The 19645-nt window shown below is 41.8% G+C and overlaps 3 protein-coding genes across 3 annotated transcripts; 1 reads left to right on the top strand and 2 right to left on the bottom strand.

The window, feature by feature from the left end:
• Positions 1-495: 495 nt before the first annotated feature.
• On the bottom strand, positions 496-5044 carry LOC111234220. The gene is made up of 6 exons (XM_022762186.1): positions 4333-5044; positions 2279-2431; positions 1893-2076; positions 1656-1738; positions 1357-1454; positions 496-1055 (listed from the first exon to the last, which is right to left on the bottom strand). Exons 1-6 carry the CDS (start codon positions 4969-4971, stop codon positions 968-970), a joined length of 1245 nt encoding a protein of 414 aa, XP_022617907.1. The 5' UTR covers positions 4972-5044; the 3' UTR covers positions 496-967.
• Positions 5045-7150: 2106 nt separating this feature from the next.
• Positions 7151-10790, top strand: LOC111234257 (protein FAM166B-like). Its single transcript, XM_022762232.1, has 6 exons — positions 7151-7220; positions 7784-7998; positions 8957-9111; positions 9492-9618; positions 10291-10503; positions 10641-10790. The coding sequence occupies exons 1-6, from the start codon at positions 7156-7158 to the stop codon at positions 10733-10735; spliced, it is 870 nt and encodes a 289-aa protein (XP_022617953.1). The 5' UTR covers positions 7151-7155; the 3' UTR covers positions 10736-10790.
• Positions 10791-12516: 1726 nt separating this feature from the next.
• Positions 12517-19571, bottom strand: LOC111234150 (iporin-like). Its single transcript, XM_022762091.1, has 9 exons — positions 18225-19571; positions 16972-17266; positions 15786-16814; positions 14776-14852; positions 14450-14624; positions 14173-14278; positions 14008-14054; positions 12839-13520; positions 12517-12649 (listed from the first exon to the last, which is right to left on the bottom strand). Exons 1-9 carry the CDS (start codon positions 19569-19571, stop codon positions 12538-12540), a joined length of 3870 nt encoding a protein of 1289 aa, XP_022617812.1. The 3' UTR covers positions 12517-12537.
• Positions 19572-19645: the final 74 nt, after the last annotated feature.

The following is a 19645-nucleotide window of genomic DNA, read 5'->3' as shown; positions in this document are numbered from 1 at the left end:
CGTCTATAAGCTCTACCCATTCTTCCAGTTCCCTCTCACACACATACAGTAAATAAATCCCTCCACAGATGTTATCTCTATATATTTAATAGCACAGATGGATGCTATGTGGGACTAATGGATGCTGGTGGTTCAGTAAATAGTAAATAAATGTATTTTATGTATGGACTGGAATCCTATTCACCCTCTCTCGTTTGGTTGGACGTGTTTGTCATTGACATCTCTTTACATGGGAATGCCAGGGGAGGTCTATCCCCCCAACCTAGGTGAATAAAGATTAAATAATGATAAAAGTAACTCTGTGTGGCCTGTGCTTGTTATCTGTCAAGCTACAGAGCAATTACGGCTGCAGAATAGTGCCTTTTATTTTTTTAGTTATTATTAGTATGAAACTAAGTCGCTTCATTTTTTACATTTGGGGATGGTTAATGGATTGGTTAATGAATTAAAGGACTTTAAATGGTTTTGTAAAAACTTCTTGAAATGTACCAAATATCATGAAGACCATACCTTTATTATTTATATTATATAATTCTGAAACAGCCTCACAACTTCTTATTGTCGGTCACAAAATAGGCGAGACTTGTATGTATTTTATTTGACATTTATAGTGTAGTGTACTGTAGAGTGCATACTAATATTCTTTACCAATCTGCAGCTTTGACAGGTGGAAAAAATACAACTTTGATGTTTTTCTTATGAAGCTTTGCACTGCTTTGAATTATGAATGGCATGACAGAGAAACAAACCACACATTTACTCTGTTCCACGTCGCAGTTTTACAGAAAATGACACCATTTATCAGTATAAATAATGAAGGCAAGTATATAGCGGGCAATAAATAAACATGACAGATTGCTACAGCACATGCACTGAATAGGAAGTCAGTTTGAAAGCAGTGATAGTGCTCAAACATTTAAAGGAAAGTCCAAAAAAAAGGTCCAAACATCATGACACTGTGTTCCATTCATACAGGCAGAGTCTTCCTTCTCCTCCTGAACAGCTGGCTCAGCCGTCGTCGGGTCGAGCTTTTCTCAGATGACTGCATCTGTTGGCTGTACAGATAAAAGATTCATCAGACAGAGCTGAAGCAAGACTCTGTGGGAAACTGGGGGCAGTGTGTTAGCAAAGTTTCATGAAAAAAGGACAAAATGTTCAAGAGGAACAGATGCACAGACTGAAAATGAACTCCCAGCAGCGCCTCAGCATACATTGTGCATTAGCCGTGGAGAGCTGCATCGGTGTTGCTGGCTGCCATGTTGGAGCAGCACACACATTTCCTCAGAGCATCATGCATCATATGAGATTAATAATGCTGTCCCCTTAAAGGTTGCAGTAATAAATGCAATATCTTACCCCTTTGTATCTCTCAGGGGAGACGCCTCTCTTCTCAAAGAGCCTATTTTTAACTTCCAGTTCTTGTTAGGTCTTTTCCTCTCCTCCTTTGTAGACTCCTGAAAACACACATTGAAACATTTGTAAACCGAACTGAGAGAAGATTGTGAAAAAGTCAAATGAAAATAACTTATAATAATAATATCGCTTATAAAACTCAGTGTAACACAACACAAATGACAGTGTCTACATCCTTTAGCTGGTACATTGATTGTGTTTTTCACCTGGATACAAGATATGTGTAGTGTAATGCATTATACCTCCTTTTCTTGCTCTTCCTCCGGCTTCTCCACAAGGTCATCTGTACTCAGACGCTGCCCTCTGCAGTCTGCTTTCATCTTTCCTGCACCAGACACACACACACACACAACAATACGAACACATGAACAATATTCTTCTCTTTTCTTTAGACTGGTGGTCCATTTCCAATAATATCTTAATTATACAAAACACATCAAAAAGGTAAAGTGAAAATGGATAGAAACAAGATGACTCACTTAAATGCAGTGTTGCAATATTTGTGTCAGAAGCCGATCTCCGCCGAAAATGTCTAGAAGTGTCATGTTTCTGCCGCTGTTGTTCACTTGAACAGTGTTCTGCATTTTCTATATTCTCGGGCCTTTGACAAGAGGAGAGGTCTTCCTCAGCAGCTTTAGAGGCAGTCTGACAGGTGTCGACAGCCTGAAAGAGTCAAGTGATGAGAAGCAAAATATCGTCATGGTTTAATTCACATTATGAACCCTCAGGCGGCAAGAAGACATCTTGTCGCTGGCAGCTTGACAAGACCATGTCATGTTTGTAAACCCGACGAGTGTGAATACTGTGACAGCTTCTTAATTGCTTTGCAAAGATGTGATACATGACTTGTCTTCACCTGGCTCACCTGCGTGTCTTGATGTTCCCGCAGGGCATCCGCCTCCGTCTGTAACGCTCGGTTGTGCATCTGTTGTCTGGCAATTTCCTCCAACATTTGGCACACCTGCTCCAGGTAGCTCAGCCCGGGGCTCAGTCCTGTCCTGTCCTCCTCACCAGGAACCTGCACACATCATTAAGCAAGAAAAGTGTTACCTTGTAAGATACAAAGAAAAACACAATGTAAGTTTCCACAGCTTCCTTCAGTTCTTCATTGTGTTTGAAAAATCAGGCAGATTACTGCACTATGAAAAAAATATCACATATACAGTAGATGACCTTCTCTTGGTGGAATTGTCATGAAATCTCACTAAGTGTTAAAATGGATTCATTTTTGAGCAAAGGTTCGTGGTTCTCAGAGGATGAATGCTAATGACTTTACCGATGCCCTGAGTTTTCCTCTAGCACCACCATGAGGTTGACATTTGTGGGTTTGAGTAAAATGTCGTAACAACCATTAAATGGATTGCCATGAAATCTGGTGCACACATTTATAACTGTGTTTCCCTAACGTCTCATACAGCAAAATTTCAAATCATCCATCACTTTGGTTTAGGACCAAATATCTGCAAAAATAATGGCATTCCTGTCAACCTCAGTTGTACTTTGTGCTTGGTGCTAATTAGCAAATGTTAGCATGCCAACATGCTAAACTAAGATGGTGAACATTATACCTGCTAAACATCAACATGTTAACAGTGTTATTGTGAGCATGATAGCATGCTGATGTTAGCATTTAGCTCAAGGCACTGCCATATCTAGGTACAACCTCACAGAGCTGCTTGCATGGCTTCATGTAGCTAAAGGTTATTTTTCTTTTTCATAGTTAATCGGTTTATTGTTTGTTTGTTTGTTTTTTCTTTTTTAAAATTGTCAAAAAATAGTGAAAACCCATCACAATTTCCCAGAATAAGTGGTGCTGTCTTCATGTTGTCTGTTTTGACCAACAGACAGTTCAAATGAATAAAGATTAATGTAGATTATGATATTAAAGACTGTGCTATGTTTCATAATATTACTATTTGAATCTATAGAATTATTCTTTCTCATGAACCTTAAAATCTCAACTTGTTCAGTCAGAATATCCAGACTTGACTGACTGAGCAGCATTTCTTGTTTACTATTAATACATGCATACACTGAACTGAATAAAGGAAGTATAGTCATGTATGATTAAAAAAATATAATAGGATATTGTGTCCACTGGGTTGGTGCAGTATATAGGATAGGCTACTTGGTTCCTCGATAATGCCTTCCTCAAAGCCTTTTAACACTTGCCCTCACACAAGAAAATGAACAGTGTGCACACACACCCAAGTACTAAAAAAAATCTCAATTAAATACAATTGCAATTAATCCAGTTGTTTCAACACCTCTGTGCAATATCAGCATGAACTGGTTTTAGCATTGAGCTCAGCCATTCATGACAGATGTGAAGAGGAATGTCTTCAATGGTGCTTTATGTACTTGCTCCAAATCAGATTCAGACAAATGTTTTTCCGGTGTGTGGTTACCAACATGTCTGTCACATTTATCAAGAAACGCCACAGACTGCTCAACTTCCCCCACGTCTCCATTCCTCTCGTGCCTGCGGGTGTAAAGTCACCTGGGCAGACTGGTTTATGATCCCTCGCACCACAGACAGACTCATGGCAGGTTGCAAGCATAAAAGAGATCCTGAATGAGTAATGACATGCCTGTCCTACTTTAAACTGCAGAGCAACTTTGTAAATGTGTGTTGCAACCTTTTAACTACTGTAAAAGTAAAGGCCTTGTTGCACCTCTGGGACTTTCTACCATGGTTTCTTAACATTTGCTTTGCAAGACCATACATGTTAGTGTGAAACTTATTATGTAATTCTGAAGCCGTGGGAACAAATAAGAACAACTTTCATAGCCTTTTGAGTAACAGCAATACGACACTGAATAAATATTTTAATCTCTTCTGTTTTTCCAAAAACAGAAAACTAAATTCTTAGAGATTTGATTGACACAATTTGTTTTGTGACATAAACAGTATCTCACCTCTGATCTCTGCTTATCACAACTCATAGACATCGGCCGTCTGCACAATTCTGACATCTGCCTGATGGGCGCTGATGGGTTGGCTGTTCTCCTTAGACTGAAACTCTCTGACCTTTGACCTCTCACTAAATCCGATGTGTGCCGTTTGGGCAGAAAAGATGCTTGAGGCTGTCGCCTGAGCACGTCCTCCACTGTAAGGGGCTCTGGGTTGCCCCTTTGATGTTTAGAATCAGTCCTCTGTAGTGCTTGCTCCACTTTTAGGTGCAGGGAGCCCCCAGGACGTCTGCTGGGACAGAGGTACGGGGACGAAGAGGAAGAAGAGGAAGGCACAGGAGAGGAGAGGAGAGGAGACTGTGATGTTGAGGCTGGAGTGAGTCCATGGCCTTCTCTTTCTGGAATAAATGCATCTATTTCTGCATTATCTGCTGAAACAGAGCAGGATGTGGCAAGGAAAGATGTGTCAGAGCTGGCTGTCTCCACTCCAGAGTCCACCGATTCTGAGCGCAGGTTTGTGTCCATATCATAGGAAGGTGTAGGAGAGTCTTCATCATTATTTCCAAGTGATTGTGAGTCAGAATACAAGCTTCCTTCGGTCATCCAAGCCTCCATAAGGTTTCCAAAGCTCCTGTAAAGATTCATCTCCAAAGGTTTCTGTCCCTCACTCCTGAGCTACTGAACTGCAACAGGAACGTGAAGACACCAGTTGAAACAACCTACGCTGTCATTAGCTGAGGTGAGCTGGTGATGTAGCATTCAAAACATCCCCTGTGATCCGCCTCTGTTCCTTCACCACGCCTCTCCTATCATCTGTCCTGTCACAGCGCGGAGCTGCATGTTGATACCTGCTCCTTCCTGTCGCTAAATACTGGGAAAAAGCTGTGATTCATCTACAGCACTATTTGACATTTGATTTGTCCTGACACCTGTAAGAAATCCAAGACATAACAAGAACAAGCCGTGACATGGGTGCACAGATTTAACCTGGGATACTCTGTGTATTTACAGACAGTACTCAGAAGGAAAGAGCGCACAACAAACTTCAGTTACATTGTGCTTCTCAGAAACAGAGGTGCTGTGAAGGGAGTGAAAACGAAGGAATGCTCATAGATAAAGCTAGTGAACAGCAAGTCCATTTAAATGTTACCCACAAGTTGACATTGAAATAGAACTCACTTCTATGACCGACGTGAATATGAGAACAGTAACATAATATGGTAAAATTCCTCAGCGGATATACAACATTATGGTATGTGTGCGAGAAGGGGAACTGTAAGAAGGAGTGGAAACAGTGAACGCTGTTTCGTCATTTCAACGAACAAAGATTAGAGATCTGAGACTGCAGGAATGTGTGTGCAGGAATGGACTCCTGTCTGCTTGATATGATCTACATTCCCCAGGTGGACAGTGACAGCACAGGTCGTCTGATCACACACACAGGCCCATTCACAATCCTGGAAACAAAAAACAAAAGCACGTTATACTCAGTCAGTGCACAGTCTGCTCACATGTACGCCTGCTGTCCTAATGAATTTTAACAGCCACTTAACTGTTCCCCCATTTTATTTATTTGTTTATTTACTTATAAATAATGTATGGAATAATACTGTAGGTTTCCATACACTCATACACACGCTAACCCATAAAGTATTTATCTCTTTCACTTTTTTATCTGTATTTTTACTTGATAATTATACTTGACTTCTGGTCCTTTGGTCACCTTCCTACTTCCTACTAGCAACAACTACAGAAGGTCGCTAGGGGTCGTTGTTGAGCATTTCTCAAGAATATCTATCTATCTATCTATCTATCTATCTATCTATCTATCTATCTATCTATCTATCTATCTATCTATCCATAAAAAATCTTTAAAGAAAATAACAGCAACTCCCTTTGCCTTTTTGTTCCACTTTCGTATCTTCATGTTTGGTCTGTAAATCTCATGGTCACCTTATTTGTTTATTTATTCAGAAACCTAATTTGAAAACACGATGAATGTTAATGTAGATGAACTCGGTGGACTTTCTCAGAGGTGACTGGGGTGAGGTGTTGCTTCGTCTGTCTGTCTCACATTAGTACAAGCCGAGGGCAGCAAAGATCATCTGATGACTGAGCCTTTCGAGGAACAGGTGTAGTTCTTCGAGTATAGCTAGAGGATGGAAATCATAGTAAATCAACAATGATTGATATCCGGATTCTGACATTTACCCCTTTTCCCTATGACATTGGTTTCTTCCAAAGGTTGCCGGCTGAAATGTATTATTATTATTATTATTATTATTGTTATTATTATTATTATTATTATTATTATTATTACTATTATTATTATTATTATTATTATTATTATGTCATAGTACTGTGTAAGAGGCAGTTAATTAACATGTTTGGTGTGTATTTATGGAAGTGAGTTTAAAAAAAAAAGAAAAAAAAAAGGAGTGTCGTTGTCAATTTCCGTTACAGCGCAAACAATTGACATGAAAATCTCTAAATAATTATACAGTAGGCTATTTGTGGTGAGACGTTTTGAAGAATAATCCTTCTAAAGTCTTTGAATATGCGTGTCACATTTCAGAAAATTGTGTTATTTTCTTTTTTCTGGGGAAGGACCCAGCGTCCCCCACCCCATCTCCACTCCCTCTAAATGTAAAGCTCCCTGCTGTATTACAGAAAACATTGTTATTTTCCTCCTTGCAGAAAAAGTTTGGATGCACACACGTCGGCTTAACGGCAGCGCAGAGCTCCATTGCTGTGTTTGTGTTTGATTCTCTGTAGCAACCAGCAAACACCACGACGAGGCGACCTGCCTCAGTCCATACCCGGATCAATATGGAGAAATACGCCCCCAAATTCAGCAAAGTTCTGCTGACACCTGATCCACATTATATACCGGGGTAAGTACATATCTGCAGACATGAGAACTGCTAAGAAATACTGCAAAAAAAAAAAAAATCCTTTCAATGTTAAATATTTAAAACAAAACATGAAGCAACTTATCGCGCAGGTGGAGCATGTCTCCTGGGCTCATTATTCCTGTGAAGTTATTTCAGTTCATAGGAGGACATACAATATGAACATGTCATAACATGTAATACGGTGTTATAGCCTTGCAAAAAACACTTGAATTGTAATTTTGACATTTTATTTATTTATTCAAAGTTTATTTATTCAAAGTTAAGTCACAGTTATTCGTAAGGCCTTATTTGCTGTTAGCCTATTGTGCTGTAGTATTGCATTAAACTGTGTGTGAAGGTGTTCCTGTTATTTTGTCCACAAAATTAAAAGTAGGCTGTTGTCTGCTACAGTAAATTACAATAGGAAAACAACAGTGTTAGCCCACTGTTGGAGAACACAATATGAAATCTGTTAAAAATGATATAAATTTTCTATTAATTTCTCATTGTTTCAAATTTCATAATTTGCTACGGAGGCTGCACTGTAGATGCTTGTTTCTCAGATATGCAGGGTACTGCCCACAGCTGAAGTTTAACATGGGGAAGTCCTACGGCCAGCTCACAGCCGAGCTGCTGACCAGTCCTGATGTAAAACACTCCAGTCGGCTGGTCATCCCCACAGATCACGTCCGCTCCACTGTCACAGCTGACACAGCTGCTCTGACACTGAGAGGCATCCCTGACAGTAACTTGAAGAAGGTGATACCAGGATACACAGGTAGGTATATCACACTAACACAGGGTCAGCAAAGTAACTGAACACCTCATGGAAATGTGTTTTATATTGGGAACAAACACCGCTGTAAAGTTTGGCAACATGTTAATTCACAAGCTGTTAATTACTTAGTAATGATGTGAAATAACTAAATACCAGTCAGTAGCACATGTCAGTTACACGTTGAGTCTGGCAAAAAGCCTTTGAAAATGGGAGATTTCACAGCAACATGAGAACAAATCATCTGTGTCTAACTGCTAAATCATTAATTATAAGCAACCAGGTAAATGGGACAGAGTTGAAAATCAAGAAAACATCCACAGAACAGCTGCATAAAAGGACTCAGGCTGATATGATAAACAGAACACTGCAGCAGTGTTTGCAGTGGTGAATGGTCAATGGTTGAAATGTTTGGTCTGACAATCACACACTTATGTACACATGCTTTTAAAGAGCATTTTAAAAGAGCACCCAAATTACACACAACAAAAACATATTTTCTAACTTCTAGCAGTCCCATGCAGATAGCTTCTGTGTTATTTGCAAAGGTTTTTAGATATCTCTGTCTCTGCCACTCCACTTCAAATGAAGGTGAATGAGTTTCATCTGTGCATCAGTGGCTAAAAACTTTGTCTCGGCTACTCTGGATAATGTATAGACATTGTTGTGAACTGTTTTCATTGGAAACTTGTAGAATTTGTGACAAAGAAATAGTCCCTTTGAAAACTGTTCACATTGTGTTTTGTGGATTATCAGGGTAACAGGGATGTTGTGGATAACTTCTTTAAAAGCACCACAAAGAAAGATCCGTTCACTGCTGTTGTACTTGGATCAAGGCATAAATCTCCAGAGACTAATATATTACAACCGGAGCAAATAAAAATGAAACCATCTTCATGGCCAGACACCACTAAAAGTTCAGATCAAACATCCTTTTTAATGTTGCTTGTTGCTGTTTTAGGCTTCATTCCAGGACGTAAGAACTACTTTTCCTGCAGCTACTCTGAAACATGTCGTAAAGCCCTGACTGAGTTTTACCAGGAAGGGCGTGTACAGACTCGACGGCACTCGACAGACCTGCCAGTTATTGTCAACTGCACCAGCCAACAGTCTGAAGTAACCCCTCTCTCTCCTCTCTCTCTCTCTCTCTCTCTCTCTCTCTCTGTGTGTGTGCCATATACACACATGCTATGGCTCTACCACTCTCTTTCACTCTGTTGCCCACATACACATAGATGTTGACATGGCACCTCAGAGTAGGTTCACTCTTGTTTAATTATCCATGGTTGAGCTCCATTGTCAGTTCACTGTAATGTAATCCAATTTAAAAAAAAGAAAAAAAAAAAGACAGAACTGGACAGCTCTCTAGTACAACCAAGCACAGATTCACCAGTTAAGTCTCTGAGAGGAAATATAATATTGTCACATGATCACAGCAATCATATGATCTCTGAGCCATGCATGTTTCAACGATCTCCTGTCATCTTCTGGCCCAGAGACCAACCCTCCCCCTGACAGCGATCACCAACGAAGTGATCTCCTACAAGCCCTTGAAGCCCTTCGTCCCCCCTGGAAAACCATATCACATGGAAGATGATAACCCGCACAAGTACTTTATCTCAGGTACCCGACAGGAGAGTTTTACAGCTGGTACCTGTAGCATGAAATACATGTAATGCAGTAGGTTTACTGCATTGCTGCAGGTGTAACATGCTGTAGGCCTTAAACCACACAACGCTGACATCACATTTTAAATGACATAGCAAACTTGTTAGCAAACAGCTGCTTAATTACACACCCAGAAAGAGTGACATTAGCATTCATATGTAGTCATGTTTCTGGCCACCAGACAAACATAAATCCAATAATTAACCTCCTTTGAGCTCTGTTTTGGTCTCCACTAACTCCTGAGGGAATATATGGCTCTTTGGCTGCTGAAAGCTCAGCTATGTTCCACTGGTCGCTAGTGTGCAGTAGACATTTCTCTAAGCAGTCAAAAATGACACTATGAGGGACAGTATATTTGCAAGCAGGAAGACCAAATAGGTATCTGAAAACGGTATTGATCTATCAATACAGGTTGTAAAGCTAAAACAATTAGCGAAAGGAGGCTGAAAAGCTGTTGAGGGCTGTGCATTGGGTAATTATCTGTGGGTTCACTACTTAGCAATCCCTTTCATTCACATTACTTATACGGTCATTTCAGTTAATATAAAGGTCAATATATAGCCTACTCTTGCATAAAAAGAATGACTAAAATACTCCAACAGCTTAAAGAGTGATGTCTTTTTGCAGGATTTACGGGGCATGTGCCAAAATGTCGTTCCTTAATTGGTAAAGGTTACCCCATCACCACCAACCAGGCACTGATCCAGTTTGGGAAGCAGCAGCAGAGTGACCCAACGTCCCATGACACTGCAGGGAGGAAGGACAGTTCAACACCTCCCATGCCCAATATCTATCCATCAAACAGGGGTGTGGTGCCATCATTCACAGGACACATCCCAGGTCTGTGTCAGAGCTTAGCAACACATTTCACACCACAAAGCCTTGTGATCAGACAAACTGTAAAAGTTACTTAACTTAAATTGATCACTCCGCCAGGGGAAAACATCAAGCATGTCTAACTCTTCACCGTCCCACAGGATACCAGTTCATGTACGGACATACCTTTGGTCAGCTCTCCCAGAATGCACTGGAAAAGAGCGGCATCAAGAGGACCCTTCGAGAACAGTCATAAACCAATCTCAATAAAATGATCATTACTGGCATGAGTCAAACCTAATAACTTCTCAGGAAGTCTTCACATTTCTATGGGAACATAAATGAACATTTGTACACTGCTGGCATACAGAAAGAAGACAGGTAAATATGTTACGTCTTTATTGACAGGGTTTGATTGTCACTGGGCATTAGAGGAAGCATTCAGAGGCTTAGGAGAAAGTAATGCTGGGTATTATAATTTCACAGACTTCACATTATTGTAGTACATTAAAAAAATCCTCCACTCAACAACATATTTTCTATTCTTTCCTCCTGTTTATCAAACTACCAGTCTATCAAAATATACCTTACACACATTTAAATACCTGAAACAGCCACAAGATGGCTTATATTTGTGCAACTGAACAAACGTCACTGGAAGACATACTACTCAGTATAACCATACATTTCCACACATTTAAAACTCCAGTGCAAGAAAATGTCCACAAGCTTACCCTACAGCTATAAAAACATTAACAGGAAGAGAGATCTAATAAAGACTGGAGCACCTATACTGTATATACTGTTTGTTCATTCATGCACCTACAGTAAATCCATGCTAGGAATTTGCTCAAAAAGGCAAGTTACTGGAAATAAAATCATCACTGACAATGCACTATAAGAGGCTGGTGTGTGTGGCATATTTGGCACTAGTAACAGTGTATTGCTTGACTTTTCTTTTTTTCACCTATCAATGAGATGAAGGATAGAGCTAAGAAGAAACTGACAGTGACATATGAGAAATGGATCATTTTGCACCACGTGAATGTCCAACAGTCTACAGCAGGTCAATATTCACATTTTATGATTGATATTCGCCTACAAGAAATACAAAGGGGAGTAACAGAAGCCCCTACTTACAGTTATTCCAGAGTGCGATTGCAAAAAGGGGCATTGGTCGTAATTCATCAAGCTATTTCCTGGAGAGAGCTCTGTGGAAATAATCCAGCTGCCTCTGGTAGTCTTCATGAAGCCTCATTTCACAACTAACATGAGCACAAATAAAAAAAGTACATGGGTAAAACAACAACTGAGAGACATTTTAAAACCAGGAGCCAGTTGCACCAACAGTTCAAAGTAAACAGTTTATAACGAAGGCTAAGTGTAAACGAAGTAGAGATTTACACATCGCTAAATTAAAACAGGTTGCACCACACAGGTGATATAAAATTTGATGGACATACCTGACATAACACTGGATCAAAATTTTGTTTAATAATGATGTAATCTCCACAGAAATAACTGAACATAGTTCATGCTTATGCTCATGTCAAACTAAATGACTAGCTAAATAACCTCTGTTAGATTAGCACGGTCAGATATTCTGAAACATCTTTCTCTGAATGAAGATCTTAAAAAATAAAAAATAAAGCAAAACTATCATTTACAGAGGATTAGAATTAAAGTTTAATATATGCTTTGGCAATATATCTTTTAGTTGAATGCTTTTGACAGGTGTTTTCTTACACATTAAGGTTTTTACTGTAGTCAAGAGACATTTCTGTTAATGGTGCAACCTGATTAGTGATTTAGTTTGAAACTAGCTGATAGTTTTATAAGAACTTAAGGACTCGCGAACTTAGTAATGGATTTATGAATAGCTGGTGCAACGCTAAGCTTGATGAATCTGGGCCATTGCCAAAACTGTTAATCTTGTATTTTATGTGCTTTTTGATCAGTTCAGCAGTGTGATTGAACACCGTGTATTATCATGCAGTTAAGACTTTTTTATTATTACAGTACATGGGCTCTGTCCTCCACCCACAGAGGGTGTAGTCTTCAGTAGTCCTTGTTTTTGTCAGTCTGTGCTCCTACTAGCTTCATTGACTTTATGGACTGAGCCAAGAGTCCAAGCTGCGATTTATCCAAATGAAGCCACTGTGATGGTCGCCTGAAACCAGTCATAAAGAGATACTGGTCATTAGTGCAGAGTTACATTGTCACTCTCTCATTAATCTTGATGAAGAAGAAAAAGCAGAAACAAGCAGACCAAGATTAAGGAGAAACAGAGGTTAAATTACTGTGAACATCAAAATAACAAAAGCTGTGCTTGTTTTCATTGCACATGGCTGGTTCTTACCTTCTGGTTTGTGCTCCAGTGTGACTCAGAGAAACTGTTTCTGCTCTGGTGGAAGTATCAGCTGCTCCAAATAGTTTAGCCCAGCGCAGCCCACCCTGACCAGGGCTCTCCGCCTGGACACAGATTGACACATTTGGGGTCCCAGTGTCTTTATCTCTTCTCCTCTCTTCTTGTCTGCTGTCCATACTTATCTGAGACCAAGTGTCTGCATAATTCTGGCTACAGTCCTCCCCTTCAACTACACCATCCATAAGGTCAGGCTCTTTTGGCCACCACTCTGGAATAGGAGCTAACAATGGACTCCTGTTACTCTGCATCCCTCCATACTGCTGCTTGATGCAACTTGAATTCAGAGGACTGAGTGACTCTTGGTAACGCAGACCTATCTGGTGTGAAATCTTAGTTTGCTGGCTGCTGTGGCTGCTGTCCACCTTTCTGTCGGCTTGCAGTAGTGGCCAGCTGGTCACTAGGAGGGCTGAGCATGGCGGAGGGGGAGAGACGCGTTGCTCCTCAGGACACAGCTGCCTGTCCCGTAACAGTCGAGGCTCAAGGAGCAAGTTGAGGTCAAAGGGCAACACAGAGAGCGGCTGCAGCAGAAGCAGCAGCTCCTGAAACAAGGGCTGACACCGCCCCAGTGACATCGACAGGAACCCCCAAGAATGGTAGTATGTTGTTACCACACCTGTGGAGACAGTAAAGGGTGTGAACACACATAGATCTAAACATATGTAATGATTTGCTTTAACAAGTATTTAACAAGACTCTTATTTATTATTCGGCTCTGTATGTACTTGGGCTAAATGCTAATGTCAGCATGCACAAGGTCACAATGTTAACACATTGATTCTAAAATTTAATTCTTGACTGAAGACCGACTTTTTCAGAGCTTTCAACCCGCCCCCGCAAAAAAATATATACATACATATATACGTATATATACATATTGTCAAATTAAACATGTTGATTTCATTATCTCAGTTTAGAATTTGCATGCTAACGTTTGCTAATTAGCACTAAACACAGAGCGCATAAACTTAGCCAAAGTACACCTCACCCTGTGGGGAACATGAATAGTTAATAGTCACTGAGATATTTCAGTGTGGACCAACATTACCTCCCCGGAGCCCAAAGTTAGCGTGGCAAAAACAAATTAAACTTGGTGCACTCACCTTTCTGACTCTGAAGGTGACTGAGCCAGAATTCCAAAGCTCTCAAGCTGAAAGAGCAAATAACCATCAAAAAGATACAAAGGTGTTTATGTACAGACATCAAAGACATTACTATTCTTCAGCATCATTAATATCACCAAAGACAAAGATCACTTTGGTACATACTTAAGCAGGCCCATTATGAAAGCCCTCAGTCTCATGCAGTGGCTAGTGAGCTGGGGACACTGTCTGATTTTTGTCACCAGGCTGTGGAGGACCCTTGTGGACGGACCTGTCGTGGGGTTGGACAGACATCAAAGACACTCCATCAAAGAGCCCACAGCAAACAGTGTACTACAAACAACACTGTCCCACCTGTCCATTGAGACAAAGCCTGCTTGGAAAACTGATCCAAAAGTGCATTAAAGATTGAATCACTCAATTATCTTATAGTTGAATTTACCGATCCTAGTCGAGACTTCCACCAAAGTCCAGCAGTGGTTGCGGCGCTGCCCGATGATGAGATCCAGTTTGTGATCCCGAAGCCCGTCTTCTAAAATATTCTGGATCGTTGGACACAAATGTTCCAGGACCAGGCCGGCAATTGTGGGACTGCAGGAGCTGTTACCCAGTCGCATCTGTGCCACAGGGAGATAAATATAATACAGTATATTTCCTGCTGACACAAGTTATTTGACTCCAGGCCTAGAATGTAAGTAATATCAGTTTGGCACTTTTCCATTGTGACACACACTGTAGCTCAAGGTGCTTAGCTCTGCCAATTCATACCTTTTCTTCAGGGTCTCTGCTGCTGCCAAAATGAGCCATGATCAAATCCACTGCCCTGCTCACAGACCTGAGCAAACCTAGAGACGATGGACAACAGAGGTTGGGACAAGCTGAAGTTAGAATGGTACTTCAAGCATTCTTTTGGCTGACACAAGACACTAACAAGAGAGTTGAAACTTTTATTTTTCTACGATAAGTGTAAAGGAAAAGTCAGCAAGAATAGTAGTAGAATAGTCTGACCCGTTTCCAGTGCAAGAAAATTTACCTTTTTAGATTTTCCTCACTAACTGGGTCAATGCACATACATATGAGAGAATGCCTTCAGGGCTCATCATACTGCAGGAATGCAAATGTGAACGGGAACTAAAGATGAAAGAGTCAGTTTTCCATTTCAACGGTGACCCTCACTGAATTGCTTTCCTCCCTGCCTTCCTCTCTTCATCTCATCCTGGCTAGCCTCTGCAAATGTCACGGTAAATTCTTTATGCATGTTGACGCTGCCTGCAGTGCTGCACCACACTGACTCTTCACCGCTGCTGCAAATACATCCATCGATGATTAACCGTCACAAAAGGTTCGCGTTTATATAATTGCATTGGCACCAAGAGGCCCATATGGCAGCACTAAAACAAAATGATTAGGAGTGTTATAAATCATTAGCACTGTTTCTACTGCATCACTCTCCCTCTCATTCTCTTGCAGTCACACTCACATAGGCTACAGAGCAGAAGGCTCAGCCAATCCTGTGTTGGGAGAGTTAAAAATAGGTCATGTTTGAAAGGAAGCCCCTTCAGGGTATTGAAGGCACTGCTGCAGCACAGAGAGATTTTATTGCCGCTCTCAGCGGCTCATCACTGAATAGACAATCCAATCAAGGAGGAATCCTTAAGCCGTTACTGCTACTGAGTCACTTTTTACTCCATTCACATTCCCGTGTGTGTCACATACTGTGTTTCACACCATGTTTTATACAAACTGATATAGTGTGTCGGTCATTAGTTGACCCTCACCTCTCCTCTGAAGATGGCTGATAGACAGCGACTCGTAAGATGTATCGGGGGAGAGGCAGAACTCTGTGGGTGGCCTGTCACTCAGGATCAAAGAATCACTGTGCTGACTCTGACTGTGCTTCCCACTGAGCCCAGCAGAGTCCTGCATTTGCTGTGGATGCAGCCCAGAAGCAGCCAAGGAGAGCAGAGAACTCAAAGAGGAGAGAGGAGCTACCGAGGAGAGGGCAGCTGCAAAACTACCATGAAAAAAGCCGGAGTCGGCTGCAGGTGTAGCTCTGAACTGTGGGCATTTCTTTTCTGGTTGCAAGATTGTGGGAGGAGATGAGGAGACTTGCAGGTTTGGGTGATGTGTATCAGTGGTTAGGGGTAAAGTTGGTGGTGTATGAGAGAATATTGAATGGTAGGAGGTGTGGTTTTGGGACTGATGGGGACTTTCAGGTTCAAGCTTGGCGTGGCTCTGCTCAGGGGTGAGGTTGATCAGGTCCTGGTAGGTGGGAATTTTAACAAGGTGCGATTGATTTGGGCCTGAGATCAGATTTACAAAACTGTTAGTCTGAGTTTCGCCTGAGTATGGGCTTGTTTTATCTTGCACCTGAACCAGTTTGGGCTTTATGCTGCTGTGAGATGGATCCAGGCTGCTTTTTGATGTACATGGACTCTGGCGTCCTTGGTTTCTGCTGGACTGGCTCCATGTATGTCTGCGGCTGAAGCACTCTGGGCTCGGTGTGCAGGTGGAGCAGGTGTCAGAGCTTGAGGGACCTTCCAGGAAGATGGGGCAGTGGCTGCCCATGGGTGAGGGCTGAAGATTAGAAAAGCACTGACGGCTTTTGCCCTTTCCCTTGAAGCCAGGCCGGGAGCTACTAGACTTGCTGCTCTTGTGATTTATGTACTGCTCCAGAAGACAGCCCAGGTGCTGGGCCTGGGACTGAGGTTTGTCTGCAGGAATCAGAACGAAGGGCTGAATGGGCAGCGAGGTCGGCCTCTGGGCCTTACTGTAGCGCACCACTACATTTTCTGATGAACACGCACCTAGAAGGAAGTAGAGGATAAGAAGAAGAGACCGAACAGATGTTAGATTTACTTACAAACTGTTTCTTTTTTTCTGATAGTGTGTCTTTGCATATCTTTTTCTCCTACTTATAAAACCTAGCAACAAAGAAAAAAGATTTCTTCAACGTTGCCTTACCCTTCTCAGTAGCATCAGTGTTACAGTGCTCCTGGTCCAGAATCACAGATGGCTGTGTGGACATAGCACTTGTGTCTTGGCATTTGCTGCTATGTGGGCTACACTGGCTGGGGCACCGTGAACAGGGAGTGTGGGAGAGGTTCTGGATGCTGTCTGTATGTTTCTTCCTGCAGAGGGCTTTGTCAGTGGAGGTGGTGGCAACCTGGTAATCATAGGTCGGAAACTGGGGGCTGTCAAACCCGGCGCTGCACTGTGCTGAGGAGAACCTCTTCTCCTCTTGTTGATCCTCGGTCTCCTGAAAGCGATAGAAAACGAAAAGACAGAAGTGCTTAACCGACTCATCACTCTATTTTCACTTTCTTTCTAACAAGGAACCCTTTATAAAGGGTTTGTTAAAACTAATGGCTTCAATCATTTACTAATGCTTATAAATGTATCATAAGCCACGTCTCAAACCATGAATAAATACTCATGGATTTCTCGCTTTCTTATAAGTAATACTAATATTACTTACTAAATAACTAATAAAGGCTTGTCACAATAATCCAACGAGTCTATAGAAAGAGTAAATACATTTCTAATAAATGGATTCTGCAGCTGTTTTCCAAAATGTAAATGATCAAATGATCCATTGGGGATCTACTTGATTAACTTATTGATTATTACTTATTAATTAAGACAAAACAAGACTCATGCTCAACAAGGTCAAACACCAGATAAAGGTCTTATAACTTATCTATATTACATGATTTATTAACTATTAATGAGTATTAAGCAAACATATATACATATATACATATATATATATATATATATATATTAAAAGTAAGTTAAATATACTTAACTTATAAGTTATCAAAAAGTGGTACTGAGATGTTCTAAGCTTGCAGGTCAGAATATAATACATACACACAATGCCTCTGATAGTGCAATCCTGTCATGTTCTCTGTCTTATATTTGCAAACAGTCGCTGCCCTGTACAACCCATGTATCTACAAAACACGGATTTTTCATAAACAAAGAAAAACAGCTCTGTTTTCAGCTTTATGACAATGCCTTTTCCACATAATCCAACTGAATCTTCAATGGTTTATTTAGATTAAGAAGTGAGAGAATTTTCCCAACCTTTTAAGTTTACATTTAAAAATTCTGAATAACCAAATTCCAAGATTTATTTCTTAAACATATTTTACTTTAAAAGTTGATGTTTAACATACATTACTATGACAAAAGCTGTTGTATTCACAAATTACCTTCTTGACTTCTTTGTGTTGTCCTTCTTTCTTATGATGGTTAAAGAGTTCAGGGGGAGGGAAGGGGCTGATTCTGCTCTGACCCTCGGGGCAGCTGGTGAGACTGGACCAGGCTGGGCTGGGCGACTGAGAGGAGAGATCACACGTCACAAGCTTGTAGTACTTCTGGTTGGTCCCCATGGCCAGTGTGGCCTGGCTTCGGAGGCAGGCAGTCAGGTCTGATACTTCCAGAGAAGAGAGACCTGGGGGTAGCGGCTCCAGGGAGTAAAGGTTGCAGTTCGAGTCGAGGCCCTGGGGAGACCAGCAGGAAGCAGAGGGCTTCACGCCAACCTCCTCTTTCGGGGAAGAGTTAACTGTCATGTCATCTTGCCGGAGGTCCTCGTTCGGAGTCTGGGGAACCGGTTGGAGGTTGAGGAACACGGATCCCTCACATGACTGAGAGGGGTGGACTGCAGGACTGCTGAGGTCGTGGGGCGTGGCAGGGTTGTTGCTCCTGTTATAGATGGTGCAGAAGTTAACCAGGACGCCGTCAGAACTGTTACAGGAAGAGTCGCTGACATACTCTGCGTGACTGTTGGACAACAACTCTGGGGAACATTTGTGCTGGCCGTGGATGCAGCAGGACATGTTATCCTTCAGTCTGTCTGAGTCCGGCTCTCCACAAGCCATCATCGTGATGCCAGATCTGCTCACATGAAAGCACTGGCATTCAGTCTGCGGTGAGTCCAGCTGGTTAGGCTGGTTAGAGAGCCACTCCTGGTTACTCTCAGCACCCAGCACGGTCCCTTCATTGCCCCATTCGCTGTCCATGTCGCCATGGGGCATTGTGTAATTTCTGGCACCATTATTTAGTGGCCAGTTGGAATTTCCATGCAATACAAAAGATGAGTCCTCGTGATATCTGTGCAGATTATCTCCATCACTATCTTCATCTTCCTCATCCTCATCTAGCTCTGTATTGGGAAGGAATGAGTTGTGTGAGCGCAGACTGCCTCCTTTACCCCCGGAGCTTTCCTTCTTTAGATGGGAACTCGTCTCCTCTGGCGACGAGGTAGAGTCGTATCTCCCGCTGCTGTCACTGGCCCCCTCCTCCTCCGCTCGGTCCTCGTTGAGACTACTGTAGCTGCTGGAAAAATGTTTTCGTCCGCCGGTGAAGGCGTGCTCTCGGTTGAGCGATTCTTGCTCTGGGAGGGAGACAGCTCGGGTCAAGCCTACTGAGCACAGACGGCCGGGCCTCTTGGCCGAGCTGCACAGGGCCTGGACAGGAAGTTGCCATGTGGGAAGCTGCACCACAGGGAAGTGGCATGCTATCAGGGTGTCCCCTGAGAGACTGGACGCTCCAATCATACTGCTGGATGAGGTTGGACCATGGAAACTGTCTCCATGTTCCTACAATTAAACCCTGAAAGGACACAATAGAA

This window comes from Seriola dumerili, unplaced genomic scaffold (genome assembly GCF_002260705.1).
Source record: "Seriola dumerili isolate Sdu_G_001 unplaced genomic scaffold, Sdu_1.0 BDQW01000442.1, whole genome shotgun sequence".
Lineage (NCBI taxonomy): Eukaryota > Metazoa > Chordata > Actinopteri > Carangiformes > Carangidae > Seriola > Seriola dumerili.
Note: the sequence above shows the minus strand (reverse complement) of the source record. Positions and strands in the feature narration are given on the sequence as shown.